This window comes from Zalophus californianus, chromosome 2, assembly GCF_009762305.2.
Source record: "Zalophus californianus isolate mZalCal1 chromosome 2, mZalCal1.pri.v2, whole genome shotgun sequence".
Classification (NCBI taxonomy): domain Eukaryota; kingdom Metazoa; phylum Chordata; class Mammalia; order Carnivora; family Otariidae; genus Zalophus; species Zalophus californianus.
This window is the reverse complement of record NC_045596.1, coordinates 40,850,897-40,869,623: the sequence shown is the minus strand read 5'-3', so window position 1 is coordinate 40,869,623 and position 18,727 is coordinate 40,850,897. Positions and strand designations below refer to the sequence as shown.

Below are 18,727 nucleotides of genomic sequence, written 5' to 3'. Positions count from 1 at the left end.
GGGCTACAATTTGCAGTTGTCCTGGTTAAGATGCAGATTTGTCCTAGAGATCCTAGCAGCACTGAGCATAGAGATGTGAGTCAGTGGTTCTAGCATTTGGGAAAGAAGATATATAGAGATTGATGACCAGTGAGCTACTGACATTAGCCAAAATCCAGAGAGAAGGGGAAAGTTTATGAGGGATTTCTCATGCAACAGATGATCTAATTTCAACTTCACAGCAATGTTCTGATGGAAAGCAAGCAGAGCCATGAAATAACAGCCCCAGTCATCAAAAAAGCAAAACTGACCTGGTTCCTAGAGAAAGAAAGCTTTTGCCAGCTGGTCTCTTTGCAGTTTCCTGCTGACTTAGGCAGCGCTGGGGCCCAAAGGTGCTTTCTAGAAATAGTTTCAGCTACCTGGGGAACAGTTCTTACACCTCAGTTTCACTGCACTGAAAACAAAAACCAAAAAACTACGAAGAGCGTTGGATTCTATTGACAACAAGGAACAAGGAATGTGTATTCAAGTTACCTGTACATTTGGGCGGCACATTCCCGGTGTGCAGTGGGTATCCGTTAGGTTGGGTTCCCCACGATGTATATCGACAACACTGTCTCCAATACTAAATGGAAAATACACCCCCAATACCACAGAAAAAAGCATCAGACTTCACAGGCCCTCCAAAGTTAAGAAGCCTCCCTAAAGTGCTTTTCTGTCCTCCTTGAGGCCTCTCAGTTTCCAAGATTTTAGCAGGCTAATTGGCAACGTGTTAACTTCCATGCACACTGTCACCACCCCCGTCCCTATATGCTCTCCAGAACGCCCCCTTGCCACCCTGGCCAGGGAGGCCCCGGGCCATGATGCAAGGAGGACGTCCCAGCTCGGGACCGCACTAGCCCTGCGTGATGGGAATGGAGGGCGAAGGGAGAGGCGTCCTCCTTTCGGGAGAATCCAGAAGCGGCCCGAGCTCGCATGAACACCGCTGGACGGGAAGGCACGCCCCGAGGCCACAGCGCTGGATGCAGGAGCGGCTGACCCCCCACCTCACACAGAACCTCCCTTCCCTGGGGCGGGGCTGCGGGGGGGGGGGCGGTGCGGCGAGCGGCGCCCCCCCCCCACCGGGCCAGGGCGCAGGCGCAGGCGCGCTGGGTGCGGCGGGGAGGGCGGCGGCGCCGGGCGCGGGAAGATGGCGGCAGCGGCGGCGGCGGCGGCGGCTGAGCAGGTCTGGGAGCCCCGCCGCGGCCAGGGACAGGAGGGCCCGGGGAGGCCGGGGTCCCGCCGGTGGGGTACGGCGTGAGGCCGGTCGGCGGAGGCCGGGCTGCGGGGGCCGCGGGCCGGGCTCCGGGGGGGGGGGGGGGCGGAGCGGGCGGGAGGAGCTGTCCGCAGCCCGGGATGCTGGCGAGGGCCGGGCGGCACTGCGGGCAGGGGCTCCGGGTCGATGAGAGGAAGCAGGCGGCGGCTCTCGGCCTGGCCGACTGCCCCTTGGTCGGGCTGAGAAGGGGTCGCCGCCTGAGGGGCGGGGAGGCGGCCGTGGCAGCCGGGAGCCTGCGCCAGGACGTGCCAGGGACGTGCCCGCTTCGGTGGCCAGCAAAGATGCTGGTAAAAATAGCCTCAGCCCCTGGGGGAGGCTCCTCTGACACCAGCCAAGAACCAGTCCGCTGTTGCCTGCATGTCAGCTTGGGGCCACTGCTTGTGCCTGCCATCCCCGATATGCAGGCATCAGGTTCTCCTCCCGCTTTGGTTTTGGAAATTTGGTCACCAGTTTAAAACTGCCTCCTGTGCAGTTGGTTTAAAATTATTTTTTTAATGCTTTATCAAGTATTTCCTGATCTGCATTGTAAACTTGTACCTTAGAGTAGTTTAAAAGACCATTTTCCCCCAAAAGCAAGCTATGAATATGCATACACAGGCATGCATGTGTTACATATACATATCTATAGTTGCTAGGGTATTTTGTTGTAATAAAAATAATTTTCATAGTCACTTTTTCCCTTAACTGTTATTTCCCTTTAGAAAACTATGATAGGATAGTTTCCTTTGAAAAAGTCTCATTCTGCAACGTTGTTGAAAAAATAAATGTAAGTCAAGTTGCCAGCATGCTGTTCTCAGAAAAGACTTTCTTAACGCCGTATTTGCTTTATATATCACTGGAACAGTCCTTCTAAAGGACATAAAAAAGACTTGAAATCCACCTTCAAGGAACTTAAAGTCAGACTGCCAAATAATTGCAGAGAAATCAGCGAAGGTGGCAAGCTACAGATCATAACAATAAAATAAAATCTAAAGGAATGAGTGAAAGTAAAAGGAGACAAAACTTGTTGGAGTTGTTGAGATTAAAATTGTTTTTTGGTTTTCCTGATTTTCTACCAGCTCTTGTTTTAGATGGTTCTTTTTTTCATCCGCATCACCTATTGATGCTCTGGAGGCTCCACCAAGGTTCTATTCTTGCTTTACACATAAACTGGGCAATCTGGTCCATTCCTTAGTTTCCACTTCAGAGTTAAACATTTGTGTCTCCAGCCTGAACTGAATTTTCCACAGGTACCCCAAACTCAAAAATGTACAAAACTGGATTGCATCATATTTACCGTTAAAAGGGTTACAACCATCCATTCACTTGGTTAACCTAGCTAGAAACTTGAGAGCCGGACCAGCTTAAGGGAGCTCAGAAGGGACCCACACTTGGTTTCATTTCTGCTGTCCCAGGTGTGATATTTGCAAAGGGCTTCACATTTTCTTTTTCGTCCAGACTCCACACATTTTGTTAGCAGGTCTCTAGCTGGGAGTCATCTTAGATCTCCTCTGGGTCACACTCACAGCCAATCAATCACCAGGTTCTGTAGTTCTTCCTCTTAATGCCTCTCCCCATCTTCTCTTCATCTAAAGCTCAGTCAAGCCCTCCTTTGGACTGTTAGATAAACCTGCTGTTGATATCTTCATCTCTAAACTCTTCTGTTCCAGTTCATCTCATTTTGGTACATGACTTAGATTTTGCTGTAATGCAAATCTGATTGTATCACTAACCCATTTTAAATTATCGGTAGTTCCCCCATCACCTTCGGGATAAAGTCCATTGTTCTTGACAATTCGAGTACTTATGTCTGTTCATTTACTGGCCCCTAACCATATCTCTGACCTTATTTTTTGCCCCATTTCAATATTCATCCTTTTCACCATCCACAGAAACTACCAAAATTGATTTCACACTGAGATGACTTGTACTCAAAGTTTCCATGCTCTTCCCTCTGCCTGGAATGCCTTTCTCTGTGCTTTTGCCTGGCTAACTCCTATTTATCCTCCCAAGATTCAAATGAAATCTCAGCCTTTCTTAAAAACCTTCCCCTGATGCACCTGCTTGCTAGGTAGAGCTACATTCCTCTTCTGTACCCTTTCAGTATTCTGTGCATTTGCTACCACTGCATTTACCATGTTAAACTGCCATTGTTAGTGACCCGGCCTGTCTACTCTCCTGGCCTGTAAGGAAGTTCACTGAGGGTAGGTGCTATGTCTGGCTTGTCTTGGTGATCTGAGGCATTTGGCATATAGTAACTCTTCAATAAGTTATAAATGTATCAAACTGAATAATAATGTACACGAATTGGCAGAGAAAAGAATGTATCCCAGGAGGGATCAATTTTGTCCTGTCTCTCTTTTATGTAGACCTTTATTCAAGCCCTGATTTTTAAATTGCCCATACTGCATCTGTGAAAATTAGAGGAAAGCGTACCTCCCTTAAGGTATTCTATACCTTCAGCCAAAAAGTATCAAAATGCATATTCCACTCTAGGAACTCAGCAGTATCACTGTACCCTCACAGATGTACCTCATGCAGACACACAACCTACATAACACTCAACAACCTGTTTTGTGAAAAATCTGGTGAGTAGATTGAATTATCTTCTATAGAGCCTTCTTTACTGCTTTGTGGAATTACAAAAATTGTATCTGCTGCATTACTCACAATGATTATTCACGTCTCTTTCTATTTTCCATAAGCCCTTAACCAGCCTGCTACCTCCGCCACCATGATAAGATTCCAGTAGCCTTCTGCACTCTTTCTTGGCAGATGGCCTTGCCTTCCACATCCCAAAGAAAAAGAATGTTTTCTCTCCTGGGTGTGAACTGTTTCATTGAAGTGGGAGCCTTTCCTTAAAGCTTATTCTTTTCTCATTTATTCTGTATCACTTTCTTTCCTGCCTCCTAGAGGGTCTCATTTCGTACATTATCCTGCCCTATTGTGAGATCTTTGGTCTTTGCCCCTCTTGGCATCTTTCCCTCTGCCATCAAACATACAAGTCTTTCCCCAAATTGGGGGGTGGTGATGGTTACTAACAGCAACAACAAAGGCACAGTTTTCCTCTGACAGTACATAATTCTTTAGCTACATTTTTCCTCTTTTCTCTTTCTGGACTGGAAAATAGATGTATACATGTGGCATCTTTTCGGACTGTGTCCGGCTTACCAATTTGCTACTCAGAGTTCATCTTTGAAGGTTATAGAACACTTCTCGGCAAAGCAAGTTCAGCAACACTGCACATTCTTGGTTTTCTTACTATTCTTTGTATTTCTCATTTTCTACTGTAGCTGCACATTTAAATTTTCCCAAGACTGTGTCCTTGGCCCTTTGTTCTCTTTCCTGTATGCTGTTTTTCACAGTAAACTGATGCATTATCATGGATTTAATTTACCTAGAGGCTAGGGACTCTCAAATCTGTATCTCTAGTCCTGACTGATCTAATACCCATTCCATCCTTCCCCTTGCCTTTGAGTCATGTGGTTATTTCTCATTTAGTTTAAGTTCAACATATGTAGAATCTTCTCCCTCCTCCATTCCCCATATTTAGCTAGTCACCATTCAGTAAACATGAGATTCTTTGAAGCTGGCTGCAAATTCAGTCAGCTCCTCTCACGAAGTATGTTTTTAACCTATCCTTTCTCGTCCCCCCTGAGTTGAAGCCCTCGTTACCTCGTTACCTCAAACCTCCATTACAACAACATCCCCAACAGCCTACTCACTGGTAGTCCTGTTTCCTCTCTCTCCTACAAACACCTACACATTTAGCATCCTGAAATGTATGTCATTCCAGGGACTCCCGGTTAAACAGACAGAAAGACTAGAATTTGTACCCGGCAGTCCCAGAATTTTCTCAACCTGCCTTACTTCTCCCTGCGTTGCCGGCTCTGACCCACCTACTTCCTGTTTCCTTGAAAACAAGTGCAAAGCCATCCTGTGTCTCCTCCCGTTGAACTCCACAGCATATGTTGGCCATACTACTGATTCTGGCACCTGAACACACAGAATCCATTATTGCATTGCTAACTATTTTATACCCAAATCACATTTGTAATAGCTAGAGAATAAGGATCCTGTCTTATATTTCTTTAGTATTCCTATTTGTGGTATTAGTGTTTAAGCATAAAATATTTAACAAATGCCTACTCAATAAATAAGTTTTCTCAGAGCTCTAAAATATATGTAAGTTGGGCAGTATCCACTTCTACCCATTTTGTGTTCATGAGGTATTACCAAAAGTGTTTTTCACCCATAGTCTAAGTTAGAGGTTCTCAAACGTTTTGGTCTCAGGTTATTTTTATGCCCTTAAAAGTTAACTGAGGATCCCAAAGAGCTTTTATTTATGTGGGTTATATTCATTGATATTTACCATATTAAAAATTAAACCTGAGAAAATTTGAAACACAGGAATACACAAGCACACATTCCGTTAGCTGTTAGAACATTGATGTCATCACATACAGTCATTTAGCCTCTGGAAAACTCCACTGAACATTCATGAGAGAAGGAGAGTAAGAAAGGTAAATAACATCTTGGTATTAGTTTGAACATAGTTTTTACTCTCTAGGCTCCTGTAAGGGTTCAGGGGGCTTCTCCCAGTCTCCCCTGCCCATACTTTGAAAACTGCTGATCTAGGATAATGTTAGCTTTAGCCAATTGGGGTGATAAATAGCAAAGTGTGTCAGCCTTTCCAAATTCTTTTCTTATAAATGAAAAATATATATACATGATATCTATCTATCTATCTATATATGAAATGAAACAAATCACTGTAAATCATTAGTTAAAAAGATGACCCACTGTGGAATGTATATGTCAACTCTTCCCCCAGATGAGCTAACTGTACACTTTAAGGACACTGGGACTGTTCAAAGCAAAGGGTGGAAGTGTGTTATCAAAGAGTCACACTAAAAGGTTCTTCTCCACTCCCCCTCTAAGCATACGAATGTCCTGACTTGGAGCCTACAACTCAGCATGACTTAAAGTTTATTCATGGAAAATATGTCACTAATCAGTTCAGCTTTCTTTCATTAGGAATTTGCACTTCATAAATAAATGCATTGAAAAGAGTGGGTATGGCTGTTCCAATGTGTTGTATTTTGTTTTTAGCAAAGTTCCAATGGTCCTGTAAAGAAGTCCATGCGTGAGAAGGCTGTCGAGAGAAGGAACGTCAATAAGGAGCACAACAGTAATTTCAAAGCCGGATACATTCCAATTGATGAAGATCGCCTCCATAAAACAGGATTGAGAGGGAGAAAGGGCAGTCTAGCCATCTGTGTCATTATCCTCTTGTTTATCCTGGCTGTCATCAATTTAATTGTAAGTATGTGGTACAGAATTTTCTTGTTTTTAATTACCATGGGAAATTTTTTAGTGAAATCATGGACTTTGTTTCTGTACTTTCTTTTGAAACCCTCTTACTTTCTGCTTTTCTGTACATGTTTTATCCCTTATTAAGTTTTTTTAGATGCAGTTACCCTTCACAGTGTGTACAAAGAGCCCCTGACTTGCTTACTGTCCAAAATATTGTCTAACAGAATCCTGTTTTCCAAATTTCACACTCAAGAGCGCATTTTATCAGATGTTTCTTCTTCTGATATATACTTTGAAAAACAAGAGATTCCATCTTTTACACACTTATAGAAAAGACCGCTGGCCTTTTTTTTTTTTTACTTATTATTAAGGTGTGGTTAACATACAGTGTTATTATTAGTATCAGGTGTACAACACAAGGGATTTGACGGTTCTGTACATTACTCAGTGCTCACTGTAAGTGTAGTCACCATCTGTCACCATATAGTGTTGTTACAACGTTATTGACTATATTCCCTGTGCCGTACTTTGCATCTCTGTGACTTATTTTATAAGTCTGTGCCTCTTCTTATTGAGTTGTCATAAATGTGTTATATATTTTAAAAACCTAGTATGCTAGTATTACCACATATTAATTTTATTTAGAAGAAAATGTGCATGGAATATTCCCTTTAACTTTTGAAAGGGTAAAGTCAGCTCGGTAGAAGAGACCTTTGCCATCATGACTTTTGAAAGGGTAAAATCAGCTCGGTAGAAGAGACCTTTGCCATCATGACTTTATTGCCTTCACCTCTCCTAGAAAATATAATCCTTTCTGTTTTCGGTCAGCTTTGCCTAAATTTAGTCTCACCTCCTCAACCAGATTTTAAAATTGTAAATCCTTGTTTGACAGCAGAGGGTAATGTTTTGTAGTCTTAAGTCTCTGTTGTCAAAGAAGGAAAGGATCTGGTAGGCCAGTTTACACTAAAGTGCTGAAGACCCGGTATGTTGCCTTTTCCAAAGATACTTGCTTTTCTAAAGAAGAAGACTTACTCCAAGGTTGTAACTATCTGAGGATTAAACTTGCACCCCTGTGGCATGTGTGTAGATGACATATTCAGAGGGTGGCTATTGGTATACTAATGACTGATGAACATGGGCTACAGTGGTTCTGAAGTGATTCCATTTATTTTTATTTTTGACTTCTAATACTTTTAAGCCAGTCCTTTATATTTTATGTACATCCAAAACATTTGTGTCTAATTCTTCCCTTAAGAGGAAAGAGCTGGTAACTGTAAATAGTTTACTAGGAGCATATGTTCTGAATTTATTTTATTTTATACATTTATTTGTTGTTGTTGGAAACTTCTGATTAAGATGGCAAAATGAAGACATTTTTATACCCTTCCTCTTTAAAAAGCTCATCCAAAGGTGACAATGTCAGGAAACAGAAATATCTTGAAAGAACGTGAGAGGCAACCAAATCCTAAACCATTATATAAGAAGACAAAAAAGCAGGAAGCGAAATGGCAGCTAACTTACCAGAGAAGAAACTGCTTCTCTGTGTTGGGGATGGGGCTACAGGGTGTGTTGGTGAAAGTGCCATGCAGAATCATCAGGAATTGGAAATACAAGTACCATGAAAAGCAGGAGTGAGGCAGGAACTGAAAACAGCTTTTTGAGAACTCTGTAGAAGGAGCCATGAGATCCCGAGCCTTCCTGTCCCTTCCAGCCAGCAGTTAGGCAACCTCGCCCCCTAACCCCACACGGTACGTTATAGAAGGGAGAGGATTCTTCCTGTCTGAGGATGCTACGCAGAAGAGGGTAGGGATGGGTTTCCATGCTGGAAGTGGGGAAGTCTGAATCCTGAGTGCTGAGACTCCGTTTCCCAGATCTCTAGCTCTTTTCTCAGCCTCTGTCTCCAGCTGCCTGGCGCCAGGCTTATGTCCCCCAGGCGAGAGAGAAAATAGCCTGCTCTGGAGAAACGGAAGCATCTGGAGAAAAAACCTGTAGATACTGACACTTGGCAGGTCCCAGTGAAAAAGCCACCTAATCTCCTACTGTTTAGCCTGTCACAAGTCCCACCCCACACATAGAACTTTCTGTGCACTTCTTTAAACCTCACTGATAAATATGAACACTGAGTCACCAGGGATCAATGGATTTTTTGGGAAGCTCCCAGAATTGAAAAATGATGGAGACCAAAAACACACCAACCATGGGGAAAATAGGAATTCAGGGAGATAGAGAAAAAACAATGAATGACAGAAAACTTAAAAAGCTAAAACCAGTATTTTCAGAGAAATGAGAGACTATGACATCCACGAAACAAGAATAACATGCCATTAAAAAGGAGCAATTAAAGAATAAGGAAGAACTTGTAGAAATACATAAGAATGGATGGATAGATGGAGAGAGAAAGAGATTAGAAGATAAAGAAAAAGAACCCTTCCAGAAAGCTCAACAAAATTAAAGAATCAATCCAAGAAGTGTAACATTCTGTTAATAGGAGTTTCAGAAAGAGATAAGAAAGAATACTGGGGAGAAAGTTATCAAATAAATGAACCAAGAAAATTTCCTAGAACAGATTGAAGACTACCGTTCTGGGTCCAGTGGCATGCATAAAAAAAGAATCACACCAAGGCCGTTCCTGTGAAATTTAAGAAAACCGGAGATAAAGAGAAGATCCTAAAATCTCCCAGAGGAAAAATAGAAACAGGTTATGTATGAAGAATACAAAATCAGAGGCGTCGGACCTCTCAAATGCAGCCCTACAAACCAGACAGCAAGACAGCAAGGGCCTTCAAAATTCAGAAAATAACACCAAACCTAGAAATGTCTATCAAGCTAGACTATTAATCAAATGTGAGGGCTTATGTGGACATTTTTTAACCATGCACACTCAAAATTTCCTTCATATAGATTCCTTCTAAGGAGGCCACTGGAGGAGGTGCTCACCGCAAGAAGGCACTAACTCCCAGAAAGCTGAAGGTAGGGATGCAGGAAATTGGGTATCCAACGCAAGAGGAGGACGGAAGGAAGTTCCAGCATGAAAGCAAAGGAAAAGTTCACAGTTAACAGCTGTGTTGCAGACCCAGGAGGAATAGTCCGGATTGGAGCAAGAAGATCAGAGTTCCAACAAGCTTTCCTGAGAGAGAAAAACAGAACTCATAGAATAAACTATCTGAGAGGTTTGGATTCGGAGAACCTTTTACTGAGTGTCATTTTATAGAAACATTGGAGGTTTTGAAAAGATTTAGTCGGGTTTTCAAAGAAACTAAGCAAATGTGGTCCAGTGCTGAAGAAGGACAAATATGAAACTCCAAGAGACGCAGAGTACAAGAAAGGAAGTGCTCTCTTAGTTACAGTATTTGGCTTAGCAGTGAACGGTACTTACACGATTGCAATACTAAAAATACTGAACCTGGGTCTTGCCAGCACTTGAGATGGGACCCAGGGGAGAAGAAATATAAATGAGATAAATTCTCATCTGCTAAAGGAGGAAATTAATAGATAAAACCTCCAATTGATGAGTGAAGAAATAATGTATCACTTAAAAATCTGGAATAAATTCTAAATGAAATACCTAAAATTGTTGCAAGTGGCTGTCACCAGATAAGATGTGGAGAGAGCAGAAGAAATAAGAAACTGCTCTTTCAGCACTTTTTGACTTTTAGCTATTTGCCTGTAATACCTTGATAAAAATAAACTGGGTTTTATTTATAAGTGGAAAACCGACTGATGTGTTCGTATCACTGATGAGACATCTTAAGGAAGTTTAATCCTTTGGCAATTACCTTTTCTGTTTGTTTTCTAATTATGTTAAATGTATGCTACCTATTAGCAGGGGTCTTGTTTTCTCTTTTAGATAACACTTGTTATCTGGGCTGTGATTCGCATCGGACCAAATGGCTGTGACAGCATGGAGTTTCATGAAAGTGGCCTGCTTCGGTTTAAGCAAGTGTCTGACATGGGAGTTATACATCCCCTTTATAAGAGCACCGTAGGAGGAAGGCGAAATGAAAACTTGGTTATCACTGGCAACAACCAGCCTGTAAGTTATCGTATCAGTTGAGGGACATTAGAGAAAAATTCTTTGTAAAAACCTAGAGTTGATTATTGGAAATGGGTATTTTCCTTGAGAGAATATTCACAAGCATATTTAATAATGCTGGTCTTATAATCTGTTAATATTACATGCTTTCTTAATATCTTAATATGGTAGTAGCATTTTCTGTAATAGATTAATTATTCTAAGAATAGAGTGTTCTCTTTCTCCTCCATGCAAGGTAACCAGCAAACAAAGCACCTTCCCAGGTTGGAATACCCTGTACTTTCTGGGAGTCTAGAAGGGAATATGCCAATCGGGTCAGTGGCAGCCCATGCCAGGTGGCTGCCGTAACATAGGTTTTCAATGGACTAGAACCTCAAGGAGGTAATCTTACCACCCCCTGTCCATCTTAGGTCCAGGTCTGTCTATGTGTCCTGTTGTGACCCATGGATTTGTGCAGAGCAGTATAAGCAAACAAGCATATAAACCCTCATTTGAAAGAACTCTTTTCCCAAGTAGAGAGGGGACAGACAGATGCAGTTAAAATTATTTGAAGTTAGTCTATTATTACAAAGTGTTTTTGATAATGTTCTTGATGAATTTTGGATGCTGTCTCCTTTGAAAACATATTCATGATAAAGTGTTTTCCTGAAGATTGTTTTTCAGCAAGGAACAACAAAGCTCAGTGTAGAAAAGAACAAAACTTCTATTACAAGTGACATTGGTATGCAATTTTTTGACCCGAGGACTCAGAATATCTTATTCAGCACAGACTATGAAACTCATGAGTTTCATTTGCCAAGTGGAGTGAAAAGTTTGAATGTTCAAAAAGCATCTACTGAAAGGGTATGATTTATTTTGTTTACTTTATTAATGGAAGAGAATTGCAGTCTAAAGTTACAAAGCGGGTGGGGAGTTTTGCTGTTTTATAGTGATGTGAAAGAATAAATTCTGGAATAGTGGGGAGGATTGATTAATTCTAGATTTGTCATCTGATCATTATCAAATCACATCTCTCTATCTCAACACCTATAAAACGTGACTGAAAACACTTGCCTTTCATATTCCATGGCTGAAACTCCTGTTCCTCTGTGTCTGATAATAATTCTCACTTTAATTTAGAAATGCTTTTTATTCCTTTTTTTTTAATTTTCAGATTACCAGCAATGCTACTAGTGACTTAAATATAAAAGTTGACGGGCGTGCCATCGTGCGTGGAAATGAAGGTGTATTCATTATGGGCAAAACCATTGAATTTCACATGGGTGGTAATATGGAGTTAAAGGCAGTGAGTATTTCTTAAGAGTTTTAGAGAATTATTAGATTCTTGGACACATAAATCTATATGTGGAATAGTATACACTTATTAAAAATGGTAATGTAGTATATTTTTTGACATGGAAAGATGTTCAAAATGCACTTTAAAGTGAAAGAAAGTTACAGTTTGTGAAATATCTCATTTTCATTTTTCAATACATATGTACGTTTTTAGAAACCTGGAAGGGTATGCCAAAATGTCAACAGTGGTTGGCTATGGGTAGCAGGATAACAGATAATTTTATTTTTCTTTCTGCTTGCCTCTTGTTTTCTAAAACAATTTTTTATAACATGATACCTATATTATTTTAAAAGGCAAAAATAAATAAATTTCCAAAATTCTGGAAGAATTCTCAAAGTAAGAATTATCATAGGAAGTATCCATTCCCTGAAGTTGTTGGAGTTTTTTTTAATTAAAGATTTTTCATGCCTTTTCCTGAGTTTTATATCTAGCTATGTGAAAATCAATTAGCAAATGTACAAAATGTTTTTATTTACCCATCTATTATTAACTGCAAAGGAAAATGATTTTGCCTTTATTATAGCTATTGAAAAGTGAAGCTTTGTCCTTCACAGATTATATCTGAACTTCAGTAGGTAACATATCTCATATAAGGGAGCCAGAAATCCAAAAACGGTTTACCTGCTCACAGTTTTGATCAAAGCATATTTATTCAAAATGTCTTTGGCCACCTGCTATATGCCACTTAACTAAAGCTAATTAAATTTATTTTACCAAGCATCATATATGACAAAAATAAACTTAAACCTAAGGACTTGTAAAATAATTATTTCTTTTATTTAAATTTAATTTAATTTAGAAAAAATAAGCTTTAAAAAATTAAGCTTTCCATTTTCATAAATAGCTTTCTCCTCTAAAACACGTATTACAATTTCTAAATAATAAAGATAAACATAAATGTGTTTCTTGCCAGAAACTCAATAGCAATACTGAGTATTTTTTGCATGTATTGTAGTAAGAAGCCATTCCTCTGAGAGAATAGTGTTGAAGAACGGTCATAGTGGGGCTGTTCTTCTCAGCACTGGAAACTCAAAGAAGCAAGAGGTGTGATAGATTTGCATATAGCCATTAGCAAGTTACCTAAATCTTTTCTTTCTTTCTACCTGAAAATTCTGTCTGTTGTTGATATGGGAAACATTAAGATACTTTGAAATACACATACATACATATCAGTTTCTCCACATGTTAAAGAAAAACAAGCCCCCAGTACTGAAAAGATAATTAGCTTTATAATCCAGTTAATATCAGTGGCTAGTTTTTAAGTGTATAGCTAATTATTAAAAAAATTTGTTTTAATTTTATCAATTAAACGCATTTAAAGAATAACTGCTCTAGCAATTTAAAGAAAGTTAAATGACCACAAGATGGCAATATTGGAACAAAATTTCAAATTTCATCACTTAAGGATTCTCTTTATTCCATATGCATACTAACACTACATAGTCAATTAGCTATTTCCATTTCTTCAAACCCAACTTTGTCTTACTGCTTTGAATGCCTTCTATAACCTGATGACTCTCAAATTTGGAACTCCTGCTTTAATCTCTCCTCTGAACTAAGACTCACATACCCAGCTGACTTTGTACCTTCTCCACTCCAGTGCATAATAGGCATCTCAAATTCAACAAGTCTAAAATCTTCATACCCTTCCTCTCTCCCCAGATATGCCTTTCTTTCAGTGTTCCCATCTTGTTAAATGGTGCCCATCAGTCCATCAGAAAAGCCTTCTGGCTCTAACTTCTGGCTGCTTCTCATTGCCTCCACCACCACCACCGACGGTATAAACCACCAACCACATCCTGCTGCACTGTTGGAACAGCTTCCTAAATGGTGAATGCTTCCTCATTCGCCCCTGTAGTCAGTCCTCTATACAGCAGCCGGAGTGATCCTTTCTCAGAGATCACATCACTTCCACATTCAGATCCCTCCAAACGGCTTCTCATCTAATTGGGGATAAAACTCAAAGTCCATTCCCTTCCCTAACATGTCTGGCCCTGAGTTATTTCTTTGACTCATCTACCAGTCGACTCCCTTGTGCTCTCTGCTCTAGCCGCACTGGCTTCTATGGGTTCCTCGAACACATAGCACATCTTCACACGGGGGCCTTTGCATGTATTGGGTCCTCTGCCTAAAGGGCCCTTCCCCAGTTGCCCACATGGCTTACTCATAGCAGCCAGTTTCCACTGCACTGTGACCTTATCAGAGAGGCCTTCCCTGACCACCCTCTGTAAATAGAGCCCCTGCCTGGTCACTCTCTCTCCACTTACCTTTTTTCCTCCAGTGATGTTTTATTTATTTTACCTGTTCACGTGTTTATTGTCTGCCCCTCCCCATGATAATGTCAACTGTATGAGAACTCAGACTTAGCTCTCTGTTGATTGCTATATCCTCAGCACCTAAAATAGTATCTAGCACATAGTAGACATTGAATAATTATTTGTTGAATGAGTGAAAAGAAGAAAAGGAAAGAGGGGAGAAAGAAGGGAGAGACAGACTTAGGAGTTCCCCCAAAAAAAAGGGCCTACAGTTCAAGAATGTTCCTGAAACAGTGGGCTTGAAGAAGAGAACCTCAAGGTGGTTTTCTTTGAGTGCCTGGTCTTCAGAATTCTCTGGTTTGAATCTTTATTTGTGGTGGTGTAAAAACATTAGAAATTAAAATTAATTTTCTGTTGGAGAAAAACAGTCTTTTTCTTCTTATCATCAGAAACCTACCAGCCACTAACTTTGTAAAAACTCTCTTAGGAAGTAACAAATGAAAATTATCTGTATCAGTCTTATGTACTTAGGAATTTTGATAAATTTTAATAAAATGTGTTATAACTATTGATACACTTTATGAACTAAAGAGGTCACTAGTTGAATCTTGACATTGGTTTTGTTTTCTTTGTTGTGGTTTTGGTCATGACTTTACGGTTTTTTACTACTTATTTTTCTTGTTAATATTCTAAGTTTCGTTTATTAATTTTGTTCTGTCACCACTTGTGGAGGTAAATAAATCATACCATTATTCTCCTAATAGGAAAACAGCATCATCCTAAATGGAACTGTGATGGTTAGCACAAGTCGCCTACCTAGTTCCTCCAGTGGAGACCAGTTTGGGACTGGCGACTGGGTGCGCTACAAGCTCTGTATGTGTGCGGATGGAACGCTCTTCAAAGTACAAGTAACAGGCCAGAACATGGGCTGCCAGATCTCAGACAACCCCTGTGGAAACACTCACTAGAAGAACCCGGGAATTCACCCATGTGTTCATATCTTGACTTGACTTTTTTTAAGAGTGTGCATGCAAGTCATGTTTTTAGAGAGTTTGCAATAATTCTTATTTTATCTACAGAGCACTACTGTATCTATTATATAATCTCCATATTTAAAAGAGCTCTCAGAGAGCCTAAATTTTAATACATTTCATTAAGTTGCACTGATCTTCAAATTACAGTTCTAAAGTAATTATCAGAAGTGAATACAAGCAAAATTAATCTTTAAAGAAGTATTTTTAAAATCCCGCTGTTCCTTGTCTAAAGGATAAAGGGGTGAAGCAACTGTTTAGACTCGATATAAGTAAATTTTGGTGACTAATGGAGAGATACACCCACTTAAGATGTTTGAAAGGTACACCATTAATAAATGTTACATGCTCCATCTTTGGGCTTCTAAGAGAAAAGACAGATTTTTAGTGCATTAATTTTCAGCTGTATTCTCAATGCAAGTGAAGTCATTAAAGAACTTCACATATGTAAGCTGGTAAGAAACTATGGTTTCTTAGTTTTGCGTTAGGATGAAAATACTCTAATAGAATGGAATTTACTCTAAAAGAATAGAATTTGTTAAATATTGATGAGTACGAAGTGTTCACAATGTGGTAGAAATTGAAACACCATCCCAGCTTAAACTGTTAAATCCTGATGACAGCTGAGCATCTGACACACCCTAGGCCCTGTCCCAGGCACTGCATCTGTAATGTCACTGATTCTCACCACAGCTCTGGATGTAGGTGTTATTATCCCAGTTTTTCCCCTTAGGAAACTGAGGATCAGAGAAGTTAAGAAACTTACCGAATGTCACATAGGAAATAGCCGGCCGGATTGGGATTAGAACTTGCTTGTGATTCAAACCTAAATGTACCTGCTTCCAAATACCGTGTTCTTTTTACTATCTGCACTGAAGTCTTAATATTTAAAACTCTAGAAAAATGAACAGAGACTAATTCAAACTTACCTAAGCAGATAAGAATCCAATAAAACAACCATGCTTACTCTAGTTAAAAAAAAAACAGTCAATCTCATGTCAAAAAAAAAAAAAAAATGGCCAACTGCTGTCAGGTTTTAAACTAGCTTAAGCCAATTCCAAAATATTATACTACAGAGAAGTCAAACTAGCCTAGTTGTAGGTTACTGCAGTGTCATAACTGAAGGGCCTTGGCACCTGGGAATGCCTGAATTGGGTAAAAGGGTCACTAAGTTATTTATACCCTCAGGCTTCAGGGCAACACAGTGAGAAGTGGGAGGCCATGGCCCCAGGCAAGTCCCTGGGCTGGGAATGGCTGGTAGTTCACCCCAGTGAGCCATTCAAATAGCACCCATTGCAGTGTGCACCAGGCCTTGAACAAAGTCGGGCCGCACTGGTGTAACAGATGCTGATACAGAAAATTAATCTTTAAGTAACTTTTGAGTAAGTATGAGAACTGATCTCTGCTCCTCATATCACAATCCCATTGTAGTGATTTACAACCCTCAAGCCAGTTGATTTTTAATGCATTTTATATTTGACTTAAAAGGAACTCTGGTATTATTAATTACACACAGAGCATCAGGGGCTGAGTTTTCAAAATAGTTTGCTGTAAAATAAACAGTAGAGATAAATCATAAGCCCCACTCTGCATTCAAGTAGAACAGCATTCTCTCGTGGTCACTTTGAACTGTGTAGATAAGAAAATCAAGACAAAAAACAATTTGCATTCAATCTAGTCACAGTTCTCTCTGATAGAAGAACCACATGCCTTAGAGATTATGAATAGTCATTAAAGTATACTAAAAGATATCGACTTACTATATAATATGGAGTGCAGTTTTTAAATGAAGGAAAAAAGTGAACTTTATTTTTTTATGTAAATTCATTTAGCCAACTTATAGTACATCATTAGTTTCAGTTGTATTGTTTAATAATTTATCAGTTGCATATAACACCCATTGCTCATCACATCACGTGCCCTCCTTAATGCCCATCAGCCAAAAAGTGTACTTTATGACCTCTGAGTGTTATTGTTGTGATATTCAGATCTTATTTGAATATATTCAGTGTCATTTCATATTTGAATGATGTTCAGAAAAATCCATTGGAATTTTCATTCAGATGCTTAGTATATTTTAATTTTACATTCTTTACTTGTCTGCTCTATTTAGATTTGTTTTGAAAGTCTCTTTAAATATTTTTGCAAAAATCACAAAACACTACATTACGAAGTATTATTTATTGAATATAATTCACAAAGCAATCTATTTTTACTCGTCCTTGAAAAATACTTGTGTTTTTGATACATCTCCAGTAAGTGCTTTTAACATGAGAGGATATTTTAATGTTTTTATAGAACTGATTGTAAAGGTAACAGGTATGGTATTTTAGGACACTTTGCAGGTAGCCGGTAGCCCTTGCCTTTTCACTGAGATGTAGACCTGGAAAACTCACTGGAAATGAGATCAAGAACAAACCGTCCATTTCACTTGTGATCTATTTTGCATAATGGTAAAGCTTCAGCTCCTCATTCTCACCACCAGATGGTAATTTTCAAAAACCGAAATGTTAACTTTGCCTCTTTCTTCTGGTGGTTCATCCCCTGCATTGAGCACTGATGGAAAAAGCAGCCGACTCAGGAAAGTAGATAAAGTAAAGACAGGCTCTCAGGAGAGGGGGGTAGATATGCTTGTTTAAATAACCGCAGTACTTCAGAGATAGGTTGCAATGGCAAGGGAGACAAATGAAATAAAAGCAAAGTATTTCAGAAACCGTCCAATGGGCAGCTAGGGAAATGCAAACAACACAAGGTGGGGTCTGCCTATATATAATCTGCCAAGATTTAAAAATATCCTTATTTGTATTCTTTTTGCATTATGAAAAAAATAAATTTTGTGTGATACTTCTGTTGATGAAATGTGGAAATTCTACCTAGCTTTGAATGAATTGTTTTCTTAAGAACGTTATGGTGCTAAACTTAACAAAAAAGAGACCGTTGAAATGCTGATAATTTTGGTAGTCTTTTAAAAAGTGTTGAGGACACGAGGCCATATAGCTCGGGGGTTAGAACACTGGTCTTGTAAAAAGTGTTGAGGAGGCAAAGACTACAAATTATGCCCTACAAAAACCTATAACTCTGTTTCGGATTGCTACCCTGAGTTTCAGTTAACTCAGTTTGTAATAACTATTAATGATCTCTGTTTACAATAAAGATTCTGTAAATTGTGTGCTGTTGAATTTTTAATGGTTAAAATTCTAGCAGATTTCTACATAATCATACAAACATGATGAATTTAACTATAGCTTGAGAATACCTAAATGCATTGGTGTTTATGTAATCTGTCTGGAATCCTGGAGCTCCTAGCTCGAAGCTGTACAGTTCCTGTTTGGATAGTCCTACCTTCTGTGCATTGCAGACTCTCTCTAGTGGCTCCTCCCTCCGTGTCCCAGGGGAATGTGCACACTGTCACTGTGGCAAGAGGCCAGAGCCTGGAAGATGAAAATGTGAAGGTTTGCCAAGGGCAGGCAGGCTCCAAGGGTG

General features: G+C 39.8%; 1 protein-coding gene across 1 annotated transcript; it reads left to right on the top strand.

Annotated features, from left to right (window-relative positions):
- Positions 1–1,142: 1,142 nt before the first annotated feature.
- Positions 1,143–18,413, top strand: SGCB (sarcoglycan beta). Its single transcript, XM_027599548.2, has 6 exons — positions 1,143–1,204; positions 6,386–6,595; positions 10,437–10,622; positions 11,274–11,465; positions 11,776–11,907; positions 14,978–18,413. Exons 1-6 carry the CDS (start codon positions 1,169–1,171, stop codon positions 15,179–15,181), a joined length of 960 nt encoding a protein of 319 aa, XP_027455349.1. The 5' UTR covers positions 1,143–1,168; the 3' UTR covers positions 15,182–18,413.
- Positions 18,414–18,727: the final 314 nt, after the last annotated feature.